General features: G+C 38.3%; 1 protein-coding gene, 1 long non-coding RNA gene and 1 pseudogene across 3 annotated transcripts in view; 2 read left to right on the forward strand and 1 right to left on the reverse strand.

Moving 5' to 3' along the window:
• LOC122420636 (zinc finger protein 160-like) overlaps positions 1 to 11,813 on the forward strand; it is a 132,829-nt gene extending 121,016 nt beyond the window's left edge. For both annotated transcript variants that reach the window (XM_043435990.1, XM_043435989.1), the window contains 2 exons: positions 2,722 to 2,848; positions 9,952 to 11,813. In XM_043435990.1, coding sequence (XP_043291925.1) covers positions 2,722 to 2,848; positions 9,952 to 11,195 — 1,371 coding nt within the window. In that variant the 3' untranslated portion in view covers positions 11,196 to 11,813. The remainder of the gene's footprint in view (positions 1 to 2,721; positions 2,849 to 9,951) is intronic.
• On the reverse strand, positions 1,496 to 1,896 carry LOC122420390 (annotated as a pseudogene).
• Positions 11,814 to 13,887: 2,074 nt separating the features above from the next.
• On the forward strand, positions 13,888 to 15,424 carry LOC122420704. The gene is made up of 2 exons (XR_006263348.1): positions 13,888 to 13,980; positions 15,197 to 15,424. It is a non-coding gene; the product is annotated as an uncharacterized LOC122420704 (long non-coding RNA).
• Positions 15,425 to 15,542: the final 118 nt, after the last annotated feature.

Genomic DNA, 15,542 nt, shown 5'->3' on the forward strand with positions numbered 1-15,542 from the left:
TAGTATCAGTCTCTTAAAATTGTTAATTTTGAGCTAACATGTGGTCTCTCATAGAGAATGTTTTATGTGTCCTTGAGATGCATGTGTTTTATACTTTTGTTGGGCCATGTGATCTGTACATGCCTGTTCAACTGGAGCGTTGAAATCTTGTACTATTCCTGTGCCACTATTTCTGTCTTCCTTTCTCTTAATGTTTGCTTCATTTGTCTGAGATATCTAATGTTACATGTATATATATATTTACTTGTTACAGCTTTTTGGTAAATTGACCATTTTATCATGATACAATATTTATCTCATTGCACTTGTTTTTTCTTCAGTTTATTTTGTCTGATATAAGTCTCCCCTGCTCTCCTTAGGATGGACTGTGTTTTCCCATCCTTTCACTTTTCAGCTTTCCATGTCCTTAGGTTAGTGAGTACTACCTGTTTCAACTCTCTGACAAACTCTGTGTCTCTTGCCCTGTGTTTTTCCTCCTGTTACTTCTTCTAGTGGCCCCTGCTCATGGGCATCCTATCCTGGTGAAAGACAGGCACCCTGGACAGCTCCTTTCATGCCAGTGTAATTTCAGAAGGAATGTATTCAATGTTTCCTTCCCATCCTGATGTTTCTTGAGATTGTCTTGCTTAATAACTATATTTTTTCCATATTCTTTTTTGCCATGATTTTTAATTCTCCAGGAATTAAAAGTTTTTACTATATTTTACTTTAGTATTGTGATAATTTTTTTGTTATAATCTAATGACTCTTCTAATTTCAAATCACTGTTTTATTAATGGGAAAAAAAGGAAAGAAAGTCTTTGGCTTCTGTTAATGCCTTGCTATGTAAATTTAAATGGATAAAATTATATTTGTATTTTTGTATATGTTAATTTTATTATGAATTGAGTTCAAGTATTCTTTTTAAAATGTTTTTACCAGTTTTCTTTTGGTAGGCTAGTATAGAATCCTGGTGACAAATTCAGCTGAGTACAAAGGATACATTTTTATCATCTGAAACATGCTGAAATACATGTGAATAAAAGGATGATATAAAATTGTCCAAAATTCATCAAGAGACGAATCCTCTCATTTCAGTTAATTTTTTATAGATATAGATGCATGCATGTGCAAGTCTGTGGTTTAGAAAGAAGACATCATGATTTGAAAACTACACATTACCTTTTTTTTCAGTTGAAATTATGTTGTCAGTATAATCTGTGGCCTTGAAAATTCTCTAAACAATCCTGTTAGTGTTTTAAGTAGTAAGTTGCTAACAGTTGTGTTTCTGTATGCATGTCTATAATGACCTTTCATGCCATTCCACATTGTTCAGCTTGGACTTTTTTTTTTCACATTAATGCAATATTTATTTGCTTTCCTTCTGTCAAACCCTGAGCCCACCACTGTCCCCAGGCTGCCTGGGGAGTTACAGGGAAGGGAACACACAGGGCAGACACAGGAGAAAGAACTGTGGGAGGTGGAAGCAGCTCCTTCACGTCGTGAGGAAGATGAGCTAGACCACCATCAGGCCAAAGAGCCCCATGGCCTTTGAGAGGGCCAAGCCCACGGCGCAGACGAGCTGCTGTTTCAGAGAAGGGTTCCTGGGTAGCAGTGATGACGCTCCCGCACACGGTCCCACCTCCAGCCCTGGACCCAGCCTCCCCTGCTCTGGCCGCTCCAGCTCCAGGGCACTTGGCTTCTGTGTCAAAGTCCCTTGAAATGGCGCTGGTTTGGAAGCTGCGGCTAGGAATGAGTGAGATGGTCCTGGGACCCGGGGCTGCCACGCTGCCGTGGCCCTCATCGGTCAGTGTCTCCGGTCCTTCACCAACGCGGACAGTGATCACTCAGCAGGCGGGAGGTTCTCCCGATCAGGGACGGGGTGGAGACGAATTCGGCGCAGGCGTCCATTTTCAGGGGATGAAGGCCCGGGGCCTGAGAGCTGCTCCCCCTGCAGAGAAGACAGAGGGGCAGGGAGGAGGCTCACCTTGGACTTCTTTCAAGTTTTCTTTAGGAGCCCTGTGTCAAAGGACTTTTAATGTTCTCCATATTACTTAACTGTTAGATACTTAAGCTTCAGCTGCTGAGCCCAAGCCTCTGAGTTCAGGTGCTTCGTGTAACAGTTGTTACCTTCTTGATCTGAGTCGAGTTTCTCAGCGTGTCTGTGACACGGTTTTTCTTCTGTAAGGTGGGAACAGATCGTTCTTCAATGAGCTATTATATTGATGACAGGTTCTTGCCTGTAAAGTACTTATTTAATGTTTAGAGTAATACTACAGTAATTTAGAGTAACAAGAAGCCTTCAAACACTTTTGGTCCTTGCTGCTATTACTGTCATAAGTGAAAAATTTGACCTTTTCATTAAAAGTGCTGTGGACTTCATCATCTCTGAACACACCACTCATGCTGTACCTCATCTGGATAATGAGTTGCACTCACTGGTTAGAACATAATACCTGACACTTCTGTATAGCCAATACATTGTTGAGTTTTATTTATATATAGTTCATGGATTTTGAACAATGATGAAAAATCCATATTAATTGGAGGATCGCATGAGGTCTTATGAAAAAGCATAAGAAATTAAAATCAGAGATCCATATTTTCTCCAGATACCCCTGCATGGATCTGTTAGAACACATACTTCAATCCAGTCAATCCTTACCCCTTACTACCCTTTCTCTTTTGCATGAAAATGAGAACTTTTCATGGCCCTTTTGGTGACATGTGGTTTCATTTCAGGAACGACTGACCTCTGAGGATGTGGCCATCGAATTCACGCAGGAGGAGTGGGAATTCCTGGACCCTGCTCAGAGGGCCTTGTACAGGGATGTGATGCTGGAGACCTACAGGAACCTGCTGTCTGTGGGTGAGGATGACTTGCTTCCAGAGCTGCCGTTGGGTATCTGCATTTTCCCTGTGTGCCCCTTGGGAGGCCCTGATGTCTTTCATCTCAGAGTTCTGATGACTCGGGCATGACACAGCTTCACAAGGTTAAACTGACCCTCTTCAGATGCTGTGTCTGTCTCATGTCACATGTGAGGTTGTCCCAGAGCTTAATTATGTACAAAGCTAACTGGCAAATGTTAAAAGAAAACACCAAAAAAGCCGATTTTCTATTTTTTACCTTTTGACTTTTGACTCAGTGTTTAAAAATATCCACAGTACTTTAGATTTCTTTCTTCTGATAACCCTGAATATCTATTTTTTTTGTTTTGCTTGTTCATTTACTTTTTGTTGGTTACACCATTCTGCATGTGGGATCTTAGTTCCCTGACTAAAGATCAAACCTGCACCCCCTGCATTCGAAGTGCAGCGTCTTATTCACAGATCACCAGGGGAGTCCCAGAATTTCTGTTTCTGATCTGAATATTATCTCCACATTGGAGCACAAGGAAAAGCTCTGGACAGTGGGGGGTGATGTAAAAATAGCCAAAGATACAACATAGAAAGAAAAATGAGTATGTCAAAAGGGCTGTTTTTTTCTGTTTAGGAGTGGGACAGTCTGGTGGATTGACTCCTTTGTGTCTGTTACTTAGGAAGATGTAAGGAGAGTGGGTAGAGAGATTGTCTTTTTGATGCTAGATCCTACAAGGGGAGCATATGTGAATCTCGCGGGCTCTTAGCTTGCCACCTGTAGGTCGAGCACATGGTCCCATCTCAAGATCCTGTAATATCTGACCTTCGTGTTGTATTATTTTTACTATTGTACTGCTCTACCTAGTCTGGGAATGTCAACTGTTCCCAAGGTTACATTCTCCTTACTTTGTATCATTTTACCTCTTAAATTTCTTTGAAATATATTCCTGAGGGTCTGAAATTTTGTCTGGTTTCCTTACTGTGATAATCCACCTATGTTTAATTGGCAGCCTCTGGTGAGTCTCTGTGGAGTGGATTTACTAGGTAACAGAAAACTGTGATGGAGACACTATTCTTAATGTTATTTTCTTGCTCTGTTCAAAGTCACCACTTGAAGCTGTCCAGTAGAGTGGTCAGTATGTTCTAGGATTATGAGAGAGAAAGTATCACGAGAGCCTGATACATCTTTCCAGGCTATTTTCTGGCTTTGGAGACTCTGTCAGGGCACCGTGACACTGTTGTTCATGTATATCAAGGACCGTATATTTTAGCCTCTGTAAATGGTATGGGAATTTTTCCCGGGACAGCTTTGTCCAAGTTCACATTCTCATATCTATGAGGCTATTGGCTGCACTGTTGTTCTGTTCATTTTAAGTATTTTTTTATTTTATCATTGAGTTCAAATTTCTGTGTTACTCTTAGTGTTTCTGTTTCATATTTGCAATGCGTTGGATGGTTGATTGGGGAATGGTCCCTATGGTGGAACTGGTGATCAGTTGCTCTTAAAATTCTTTATATATTCTTTGTACTCATTTACTATGAGATATATGATTTCCACATATTTTCTCTTTTACTGTTGATTGTCTTTTCAAACTCACTGCACTTTAGTGCACAGTAGTTTATAATTTTGATATAGTTCAATATATTAATATCTGATTTTATTTTGTGGCCTGTGGTTTTGGTGTTATATCTGGTAAATCATTTGTGGGTCCAATTTCCAGAAACATTTCCTACACGTTTACTTCTAGGAGTTTTATACATTTGGGACTTAGGTTTAGGTCTTTGAACCATTTTGAGTTCATTTTTGTCTATAGTGTAAGATAATGTTCGAAGTAAATTCTTTTGCTGGTCGGTATTCAGTTTTGTCAACATGTCTTGTTTCATAGACTGCTTCCCCCATTTAGTAGTTTTTACACCCTTGTGAAACATAGTTTGAACATTTCCACGAGGGATGTTTTTGTTTTTGTTTTAACCATTCTTTTTGGCTATGCTACTGCTTCTGCTGCTAAGTTGCATCAGTCGTGTCCAACTCTGCAACCCACCAGGCTCCTCTGTCCCTGGGATTCTCCAGGCAAGAACACTGGAGTGGGTTTCCATTTCCTTCTCCAGTGCATGCATGCATGCATGCATACTAAATCGCTTCAGCTGTGTCCAACTCTGTGCAATCCCATAGAAGGCAGCTCAGCAGGCTCCTCTGTCCCTGGGATTCTCCAGGCAAGAACACTGGAGTGGGTTGCCTTTTCCTTCTCCACTTTTTAGGTTTGGTTAATTTACAATGTTGTGTTTCAGGTATACAGAAATTTACAAGATACTTAATATAGTTCCCTGAGCTGTATCGTAGGTTCTTGTTGTTTATTTTGTATATATATTAGTTTGTGTATATCCAGACTCCTAATTTATCTCTCCCTTTCCTGCCCCTGCCACCATCCTGCACTATCCCCTTTGGTAAGCATAAGTTTGTTTTTTATGCTGGTGAGTTTATTTTGTGAATAAGTTCATTTGTATCATTTATTTCAGTTCAACATATAATATCCTATGATATTTGTCTTTCTCTGTCTGATTTCACTTAGAATAATCCCTAAGTCTGTCTATATTATTGCAAAAGGCATTACTTCGTTGTGTTTTATGTTGTGGAGATGGCAACCCACTCCAGTGTTCTTGCCTGGAGAATTTCATGGACAGGGGAGTCTGGTGGGCTGCAGGCCATGGGGTCTTAAAGAGTTGGACATGGCTGAGCCACTTCCACTGCACAATATTCCCTTGTATATGTGTACCACATATTCTTTATCCCTTTGTCTGTCAGTGAACATTTAGGTTGCTGCCATGTTTTGCCTGGTATAAACAGTGCTGCTAAAAACATTGGGGTGCATGTATCATTTTGAATTAGTTTTCATCCTTTCTGGGTATATCCCCAGGATTGGAATTGCTGGTTCAGGTTATAGCTCTATTTTTAGTTCTTTATGGAACCTCCATGCTATTCTCCAAAGTGGCAGTACCAATTTATGTTCCTTCCAACAGTGTAGGAGGGTTCTCTTCTCCACACCCTCTCAAGCATTTATTGTTTGTAGACTTTTTGATGGTGGTCATTCTGACCAGTGTGAGGTGATTTTGATTCGCATTTCTCTGATAAGTAGAGACCTAGAACATCGTTTCAGGTGACTGCTGGCCGTCTGTTTGTCTCCTTTGGAGAAATATCTCTTTTGATATTCTGCCCAATTTTTGATTGGGTTGTTTGTTTTGATATTAAGCTGTATGAACTGTTTGTATATTTGGAAATAAATCCCTTATAGGTAGCATCATTTACAAATATAGTCTCCAAGTCCAAAAGTTGTATTTTTGTTCTCTTTTTGGTTTCCTTTGCTTTGCAAAAAGATTTTAAATTTAATTAGGCCTCATTTGTTTGATTTTGCTTGTGTTACCATGAGAGAGAGATGTCTGTGTTACCATAGGAGAGATCCAAAAAAAACTTTGCTGACATTTATGTCAATGTTTTGCATTTGTTTTCCACTATGAATTTTATAGTATCTGGTCTTGCATTTAGATGTTTAATACATTTTGAGTTTATTTTTGTATGTGGTGTTAAAAAATGTTGTAATTTCATTCTTTTTCATGTAACTATCCATTTATCCCAGCATCACTTATTAAAGAGACTTCTTCATTCTATATTCTTTCCTCCTTTGTTATAGAATAATTGACTATAAGTAAATTGGTTTATTTCTGGGTTTTCTATCCTGTTCTACTGATCTGTGTTCTGTTTTGTGCCATTATCATATTGCTTTGATGACTGTAAGTTTGTAGTATAGTCTGAAGTCAGGGACATCATTCCTCCAGCTCTGTTCTTCCTTCTCAAGATCATTTTAGATACCAGAGTGTTTTGTATTTTGGTGCAAATTAAATTTTTCTTTGTTTTATGAAATATGTCATTGTTAATTTGATAAGGGTTGCATTGAATATGTAGATTGCCTTGGATAGTATGGTCATTTTGACAGTATTCTTTGAATCCAAGAACATGGTATATGTTTACATCTGTTTGTGTCATCTTTGGGATCAGTCCATCAGCATGTTATAGTTTTATGAGTACAGTTCTTTTGACTTTTTAGGTAGGTTTATTCCTTAAAATTTTATTCTTTTCTATGAGATGGTGAATGGGATTGTTTCATTAATTTCGCTTTCTGATATATCATTTTTAGTGTATAGAAATGAACAGTTTTCTATATATTTAGTTACCCAACAAGTTTACTGTGTTCATTGATGAGGTCTAGTAGTCATCTGGTGGCATCTTCGGGATTTTCTGTGTGTAGCATCATACTGACAGTTTTACTTCTTTTTTATTTTTTAAAACTTGAATTCCCAAAAAAAAAACTTGAATTCCTTTTATTTCTTTTTCTTCTCTGATTGTTGTGGCTAGGACTTCCAAAAATATGTTCAATAAAAGTGGCAATAGTGAGCATTTTTGTCTTATTCATGTTGTTAAGGGGAGTGCTTTCAGTTTTTCCCTGTTGAGTTTGATGTTAGCTGTGTGTTTGACATACACAGGCTTAATTATGTTGAGGTAGGGTCCATCTGTGCTGACTTTCTGAAGGGTTTTTATCATAAATGGCACTTGAATTTTGTCAGAACCTTTTCTGCATCTATTGATGATCATATGGTTTTTAGGCTTCAACTGTTAATGTGGTGTATCATACTGAGTAACTTGTGGATATTGAGAAATCTCGCATCCCTGCAATAAATCCCACTTGATCATGGTTTATGATCTTTTTATGTATTAGTAACTTTGAATCTGCTCTTTTGAACTCAGGGAAGGTCTAGGAGAATAAAGGAAAAGGCTCAGAAAGGCTTTTGTAACTGGGAAGGTCCTCCAGAGTCAGTTTCAATCCCTTCTTTTCTTTGATACTCCTCGATCTTGAGATGAACATGTGTGGAAGAAGAAACGAAGTAAATGTCCAATAGAGAGGTTAATCATACTTGGCAGAGGAACCCAGGTTTAGATAGCCTTTTCCTGGATGTTCCTTCTGATTTCTGCTAATAAGATTCTTACACAATATCCTGGAATATTGTGTATGTTTTTCTTGAATATAAGCATTCCATTGTAACGTACAAAATTCACAGTTGGATACGTTACATTGTAAATAGTATAACAGGTATTATCCTGCTTTCTCCATATATCACAGTCACTTTTAAAATCTCTCTTGTTTCTGTCCCGTACCCATAGTATAATGCCCATAAAATTGCTGAAGCAGTTTTTTTCTTTTCAGGTCAGTATATTAGTTTGCGCTCTCAGTTATTTTCACAAAGACATGCAGTCCCAAGCTGATATCTGACATCAGCCTGTGTACCCTATGCTCCACGCAGGCCCTTTGTTAGTCCTGACCATTCCTCACATAGTACCTTGGTATGGATGGAAACATTGTTCTTACCTACCACATCCCTCCACCTTCTACATGCTCTCACTGTAAAGATAATCTCTGGTCATTTATTGAACAAGTTTCTCAGGACATGACCTCAATCACTCTGTGCATCCATGATGACTCACAAATCATTTCAAGATGGGATGACTGAATAAGTGTTAAACAGACTACTTCTGTCTTGTGTCTTCCTTGATATTTTCTATGTTCCTTGTATTTTTTTTTTTTTTTAATATTTTCTAATCTGTTTCTTCGGTGGGTGGTCATGTTTACAAATAAGTTTTCTCAGTCTGTAGGTGCAGATTTATATCCTGGTTCTCCTACCACTTTGTGGGCCAATTGGGTATGTCTCCTGCTCTGATTAGAGAAAAACATATTAATTTACCTCAAGTCTTTCAAAGCAAATTAGTGCTGTCAGTTCGCTTACAGTAGGGCATGGTTTATAGTAAATACTCAAAATTTACTTTTGTTTAAAAAAGGTAATATCTATATTCTGTCATGTTCTTTATGATATGACCTTATCTACATTATATCTTTTTAAATTTTTATTTATTTTTTAATTGAAGGATAAATGCTTTACAGAATTTTGTTTGCTGTCAAACCTCAGCTACATTATATTCTGTATGCTTTTCACTTGCAACATTTTTCAGCAATACTGTCTGACCCTAGTCAATAAAGACACAAAGCAGTCACTTTTTATTTATTATATGTTGGTGCCATTAAACCGGGTAATTAAGAATAGTGCATGGCTAGAGATTAGTCTTCCTTGGTGGCTCAGTGGTAAAGAATTCACCTGCTATTGCAGAAGATGCAGGTTTGATCCCTGTGTCAGGAAGATCCCATGGAGAAGGAAATGGCGACCCACTCCATTATTCTTGCCTGGGAAATCCCTTGGACAGAGGAGTCCTGTGGGCTACAGTCCACGGGGTTGCAAAGAGTCAAACACGACTGAGCGACTGAACAACAACAACATAGGCAGGGATTGCTTTGGTTCTTGGCTGTTAGAAAACTGATGAGTATTTTATGTCTCAATTTATGTGTCATTTACGGATGATGGTCTTTTAGCTTGTATTCTGCAATACAGCTGACACATACTACTTGTTAACATTGTAAAATGCCTTTTCATTTTGGGTACGTGGTTCTATAGCAGATTTAGAAAATTATGTTGTTTCCAAAAAATTGTTTTAGTCATCTTCTTCATTTTCTCATTTGTTTCCAATTGTAAACAACCAATTATGAATAGTTAATTATTAATTGGGTAAGCTTGGTTTTGGATTATTTACTGTTACAATATATAATATGTTGTTTAGAATTTATTTATATACAGTAAGTATGCAGAATACAGTGATAGTGTAATAGTTTTCTTTTCAATTTGAGACAACTGTTGATTGATATGTTCCTAGGGATCCTGGTAGAAAATAACTCCGTTTTTGAGTGTTGGCTTAAGATTGTCCAATGTGAGTGTGTTTGGCACACTTTTTTTAAAACTAGGTTTTTAAAACTAGGCTACATTAACTGTGAATTTATGTTTTCATGCTTTCTTAAGATAAGAATTATATTCCTTTAGTGTTTCTAAAGACTTAAGGTCATCATCGTGGTGTTTCATAACTTGGTGTAAATATTACTTTTGGTGTAATATATATTCAACATGAAACAATTACTTTTGAATTATTGTGAGCAGGTACCTATAGTTCTTTTTATCTTGTAGATATCTCTCCTACACTTGTGATCAAGCATTTACAACCCAAAGCGAACAGTGATAATAAACGAGAACGATTCCAAAGATTGATTCTGGGAAGATCTGAAAGCTGTGAAATCAAACATTTTCATCTTTTGGAAAGTCAGGAAAATATGTGTGACTTTGAGAGTCAGGGGAGAGATGACAAAAGAAATCACAAAGGAACACCTGTAAGCCTTGATGGAAATGTGCCTGATGGAAGAGATTCACATGATAGAAAGGATGCAGGAATCAAGCCCTTTGGAAACAGGCTTGGATTTAACTTTCAGGATAAACTGCAGATATTTCAAACTGGCGGGATAATTTCTGAATATAATGAAGTTGAGAGGTCTGTCAACAACAGTTTCTCATTCTCACCACTTCAAAGAATTCCTCCTTGTGTCCAAACCAGTGTTTCTAATGTATATGGGGATGATTTTATGAATCCTTCAGTAATAACACAAGACCTCAAAGCACACAGGGAAAAACCTTACAAATGTGATGAGTGTGGTAAAGCCTATCTTAAGGGCTCATACCTCATTAAACATCAGGCCATCCATATAAGAGAGGAATCACATAAATGTGAAGTATGTGACAAATTGTTTGATCAAAGTTCACAGCTTGCACGTCATTTGAAAATTCATTCTGAAGTGAAATGTTACAAATGTAATGAGTGTGGCAAAACCTTTACTGACAGCTCAAACCTCAGGAGACATCAGAAAATTCATACAGGAAAGAAATTGTTTAAATGTGATATATGTGACAAAGTCTTCAGCCGAAATGCTCACCTTGCTGGTCATCAGAGGGTTCATACTGGAGAGAAACCTTACAAATGTAATGAGTGTGGCAAGCACTTCAGTCAACCTTCACAGTTTATAAGTCATAAGAGGTTTCATACTGGAGAGAAACCTTACAAGTGTGATGAGTGTGGCAAGGCCTTTCGTGTAAAGTCAATCCTTTTAAGTCATCAGACGGTTCATACTGGTGAGAGACCTTACAAATGTGATGAGTGTGGAAAAGTCTTCGGTCAAAAACCACATCTTCGACTTCATTGGAGAATTCATACTGGAGAGAGACCTTTCAAATGTAATGAGTGTGGCAAGTTCTTCAGTCGAAATTCACACCTTACAAGTCATCGGAGAATACATATAGAGAAACCTTTCAAATGTTTTGAGTGTGGAAAATCCTTCACTCAGGTCTCAGCACTCACTAAACATCAGAAAATCCATACATGAGAGAAACTTATGTGAATGTGGTATATGGTAGAAGTCTTCAAAGTTCAAATTTCACACCCTACTGTTGGTCAGAGAATTCATACTACTGAGGAACCATACAAATATGAGTGTGGCGACATCTTAGCTTGATGAGAAAATTCATGCTGGATAGAAGCCAGATATATATGTATTTATTAGTCAGGTCTTTAGAACATGAATTCATTATAGAAAGATTCCTCACCAGTTTCACAAATGTGAAAAAAAGAAAAACCCTATCCTCACATCTCACATCTCGCCAGTGGTATCAGAGTATTTATCCTGGAGAAAACACACAGCAGTGTAATGTGTGTGGCAGGGATCTTACCCCAAAGTCACAAGATAGGAACATAATGGAGCCATACTTCCCAGGCTCAGTGGTTGTGGCAAATCCTTTACCTTTTTCACTATATGTATTCTCTGATGACTTCAGTTCAGATACTCAGCAACTGCAGTAAGTCCATATTTGAAGAGAAGCTATAGAGATCTTTTCATGTGAAAGAAACCCGAATTCTAACTCAGCAAAGTTGATTCTTTGGGACAGTAGTCCACCATCTTTTTGGTGTCTGGGCTTTCTGAATAAAGTCACTATTCCTTGCCCAACAAGTAGTCTCTCAGTTTATTGGCCTGTTGTGTGGTGAGCTCTAAGAGCTTGGCTTTGGTAATACATTGATCAAATGCATTTGCTACATGTGTTTCATGATGGTCTCTGGGAAGGAATCAGTGAGATGAAGGGGCAGACTTCATTAGATACAATTCACTCAGATCCGTGTTTCCTGGAAAAACACACAGCCTGAATTACAAAATTCAAAAGTGTGTGTGAATTAGCAACAGGCAGGGCGGAAAATAATGTGAAACTAGGACATGACTCATCATGGCCAGCAGGATCAGGAACCGTTCCGTACATAGTCCAGCCTGTTATAAAAATCATGTTCTACCAACTGACCTTGAACAGAGTAGGCAAGATGTTAAAAGGACTGGGCTTTTCGTAGGAGGAGAGGGACAGTTACCAGGGACTGATGGTGTGCTAGGAACAATGCATAGGAAAAGGGTCATGTTCTCCTTTGGATAGAAATAACTGTTGTATGTATGATTAAAGAAGAGTTAACTCTTATCTGTGGAAATTGAAGACAGAGCTGTCACAGTCTTTGTAGACTGGGACCAGGGGACTAGAGTCGACGAGAAGAAGGATACAGGGGACCCAAGTCTTGAGTGAAACAAGGGTGCTTCATTTGCAGAAACGCATGTTTATATATCTTCATACAAGGCAGCTTTAGGCAGTAAAAAAATTGAGCAAAAACAAAGCCAAGCAAATAACAAACTTCAAAGGGCCAGAAAGCATTCCATATCCTGAGTAAGAGGGGCATAACTGAATAGATTACCTTTAAGTAAAAGGTCACTGAAGGGAGTCACTGAAAGGAATCCAAGCAGGTGCCCTTTCTCATGATCTGAGTCCTGAGAACTGCGTGCAGCTCTGCTCGTTCCTTTTTTCCAGGAACTGATAAGGAATAGAGAGTCCTTGAGAAATGGCACACAAAAGAAGAAAATGCAACATATTGGATCCCTTAAAGTTGAACATCCCCTGACAATTCCCACTTTTTTATTTTTTCATAATTAGGGGTGTAGATACTTTTGTGAAAAAGGCCTTGACCAATTGAGTTTGTTTAGTTTTAATAAATTTAGTTGAAAGGCATTGGTATATTACAGATATAATCACCAGGATAATTGTCAACATTATAGTTTCAGATCCAATACTATGTGTAATGCTTTGAAACCATCCTCGAGGGTCTAGTCCAGATAATTGATCAGCTAGCTGTCCAAACTGTTGGAAGAGGGTAGACTCTTAGAGAAAGTTTCAAGGATTTCCTTTTGCAACAATTGTACATTTATGGAAGCATTATTATGTATTTCTTGCAAATGAAATTTGATTTGTTCCCAATTGTAAGCACTATGGTTGAACCAAACAGGAGTGATACAAAATTGAGTAGAATTCCAATCACAATTTAATAATACTTGTTTTGTGAATCTATTAATTGATCTCTAACCCATTGGAAGGCTGTTTTTAATTCCTGAATTTTATCTTGAAATTTTTCATCTATCTGAACCTGAGTGACCCATATAGTATGAGCATCTTTAGTCCAATTTTGAATGAAGTTTTGTGTTTGAATTGAAGTTTGTAAAGCAATGTCTGATAGCAGCAGTGGTACAAATGGCTATTAACCCCAAAATGCCAAGAATCAACCATCCAGTGAATCACTTAGATAGTCAGAGTAATATAGTGAGTTACTGGGAGGCAAGTCTTGCCATGGGACCCTCTTTCCAGGGCCGTTGGAGATCTACTGGCAGCTACAGACTATGTCAAGATCGAAGAATCCAAAGGGATTCACTTTTTAGAGAAATAGAGGAATTAAGACAAGTAGACAATTTGCAATCAGTACAAGTCACAGAATGTAAAGTCTTATTAAATTGTAAGTTTCCTATGGTTATAACAAAAGGAAGGGGAACACAAGCTTGTATAAAATATGACTGATTATAACAGAAGGAATAGTTACTATGACTATGACTGGTCCCTGTGAAATATCCAGTCCAAGTTTTTCAGTATTTGTAGTAAGTTTCCAGATGTCCCATTGTTCAGGCCCAGTTTTTTTTTTTGTTTTTTTTTTCAGGCCCAGTTTTTTAATTGAGGACAATTTGAGGGTGAGGAGGCACCATTCTGCTGTCAAGCCAGCCAAGGAGTCCTTTGTCATGGATGTGTTCCATTGAACTGTTGGTAATCTTCCATGTTACTTGAGTAACATAATCACACATAGTATTGTTAATATCATCTGAGCAGTTAGATAACCACATACCATAGGGTCCCCTATCAACAATGGTGTAACTGGCCACAAACATTAATTTCCCTGATTTAGCTTGACATGTATCTCAATAAACAGGAGGATATTTAAAATCCTTATACGTAAACCCCTTACATTCCAAATTTTGCCCTTTTCCTAGAATTTAGGAGTATTGACCTGGTTCTCATAAAAGGACAGAGCAGTAAACAGTGTAAACAATGTGTGCAAGTTCTTTTTTGGAGGTAGGATGAAAGCCCACGTTTGTCAACTAATATTAATACATAATTCTGCTGGACCCATGCATAAAGGAAGGATTTCATAGCCTAGAGAGATGTTAATTAGTCTTCCTTCTTCCTCAGGATGAGGGGACCCCTCCAAGCTCCAAGGAGGAGGCATATGTACTGAGTCATTAGTGGATATGACCAGTCCTTTATCTGTTCATTCTACAACGTGCAATAAAGCAGGGTTAGGTATATAAGCCCAATAAGTGTGATTAATCAAGTCAGCCTGAGCAGGGGAAGCAAAAGCAAGCATAGCGACAAAAATGTTTTCTGGATTCCGAGGCATTCCCTGTTGAGAAACCAGATTTTCAGATTGATTAGTAAGGGTTTTTAATGTGTCCCCAAGTGGGGAGATCATAAGGTCGATGACCTCAAGTGCAGCATTTCTTGGAAATTTTTTAAGTTGCCATGGCTTGTACTGGAAACTCCTCCTCCTGGGGATTTCACCATTTCTTCCTATCTGAATGACTATAGCTCCCCTGGGACAGATCTTCTGAAGAGGGAGCCAACTGATTTTGTTGGATCCATCTGGAGAAATACAAGCATACCCCTTTCTCTGTAATATTAATTTTCCAGATTTCCATTGTTTAGTCAACCTGTCTTGATACCAGACTGGCAGAGGAAGGGAGGTATCCTTCAGTGCCTCAAAATGTTTTTCTGCTTTTGTCAAAATATCTCCTTGCAGAAAGTTTTAAACTTTATTTAAAACAAATAAAGCTGTATTAACAATAGTATTAAAGAATATAGTGCATTTGATCTAGTAAAGTCTGCTCTGGATAAGTGTCAGGGGACATTCAACTTTAAGGGATCCAATATATTGCACTTTCTTCCTTTGTGTGCTGTTTCTCAAGGACTCTCTATTCCTTATCAGTTCCTGGAATACAGGAATGAGCAGAGCTGCACGCAGTTCTCAGGACTGAGATCATGGGAACGATCCTGCTTGAATTCCCTTCAGTGACTCCCTTCAGTGACCTTTTACTTACAGGACTATCCATTTTGTTGCAGCTGATGGAATTACATTCTTAATGGCTGAGTAGTCATTTTATGGAAGATATATAGGCATGCGTTTCTGCAAATAAAGTACCCTTGTTTCACTCGATACTGGGGTCCCCTGCGTCCTTCCTTTCTCGCCTTCTTTTCGTCAACTCCAGTCCCCAGGTCCCAGTCAGTAAAGACCAAGACAAATGGTGCCCAAACAGGGACCTGGAGAATGCCCT

The sequence above is a fragment of the Cervus canadensis genome, chromosome 18 (assembly GCF_019320065.1).
Source record: "Cervus canadensis isolate Bull #8, Minnesota chromosome 18, ASM1932006v1, whole genome shotgun sequence".
Lineage (NCBI taxonomy): Eukaryota > Metazoa > Chordata > Mammalia > Artiodactyla > Cervidae > Cervus > Cervus canadensis.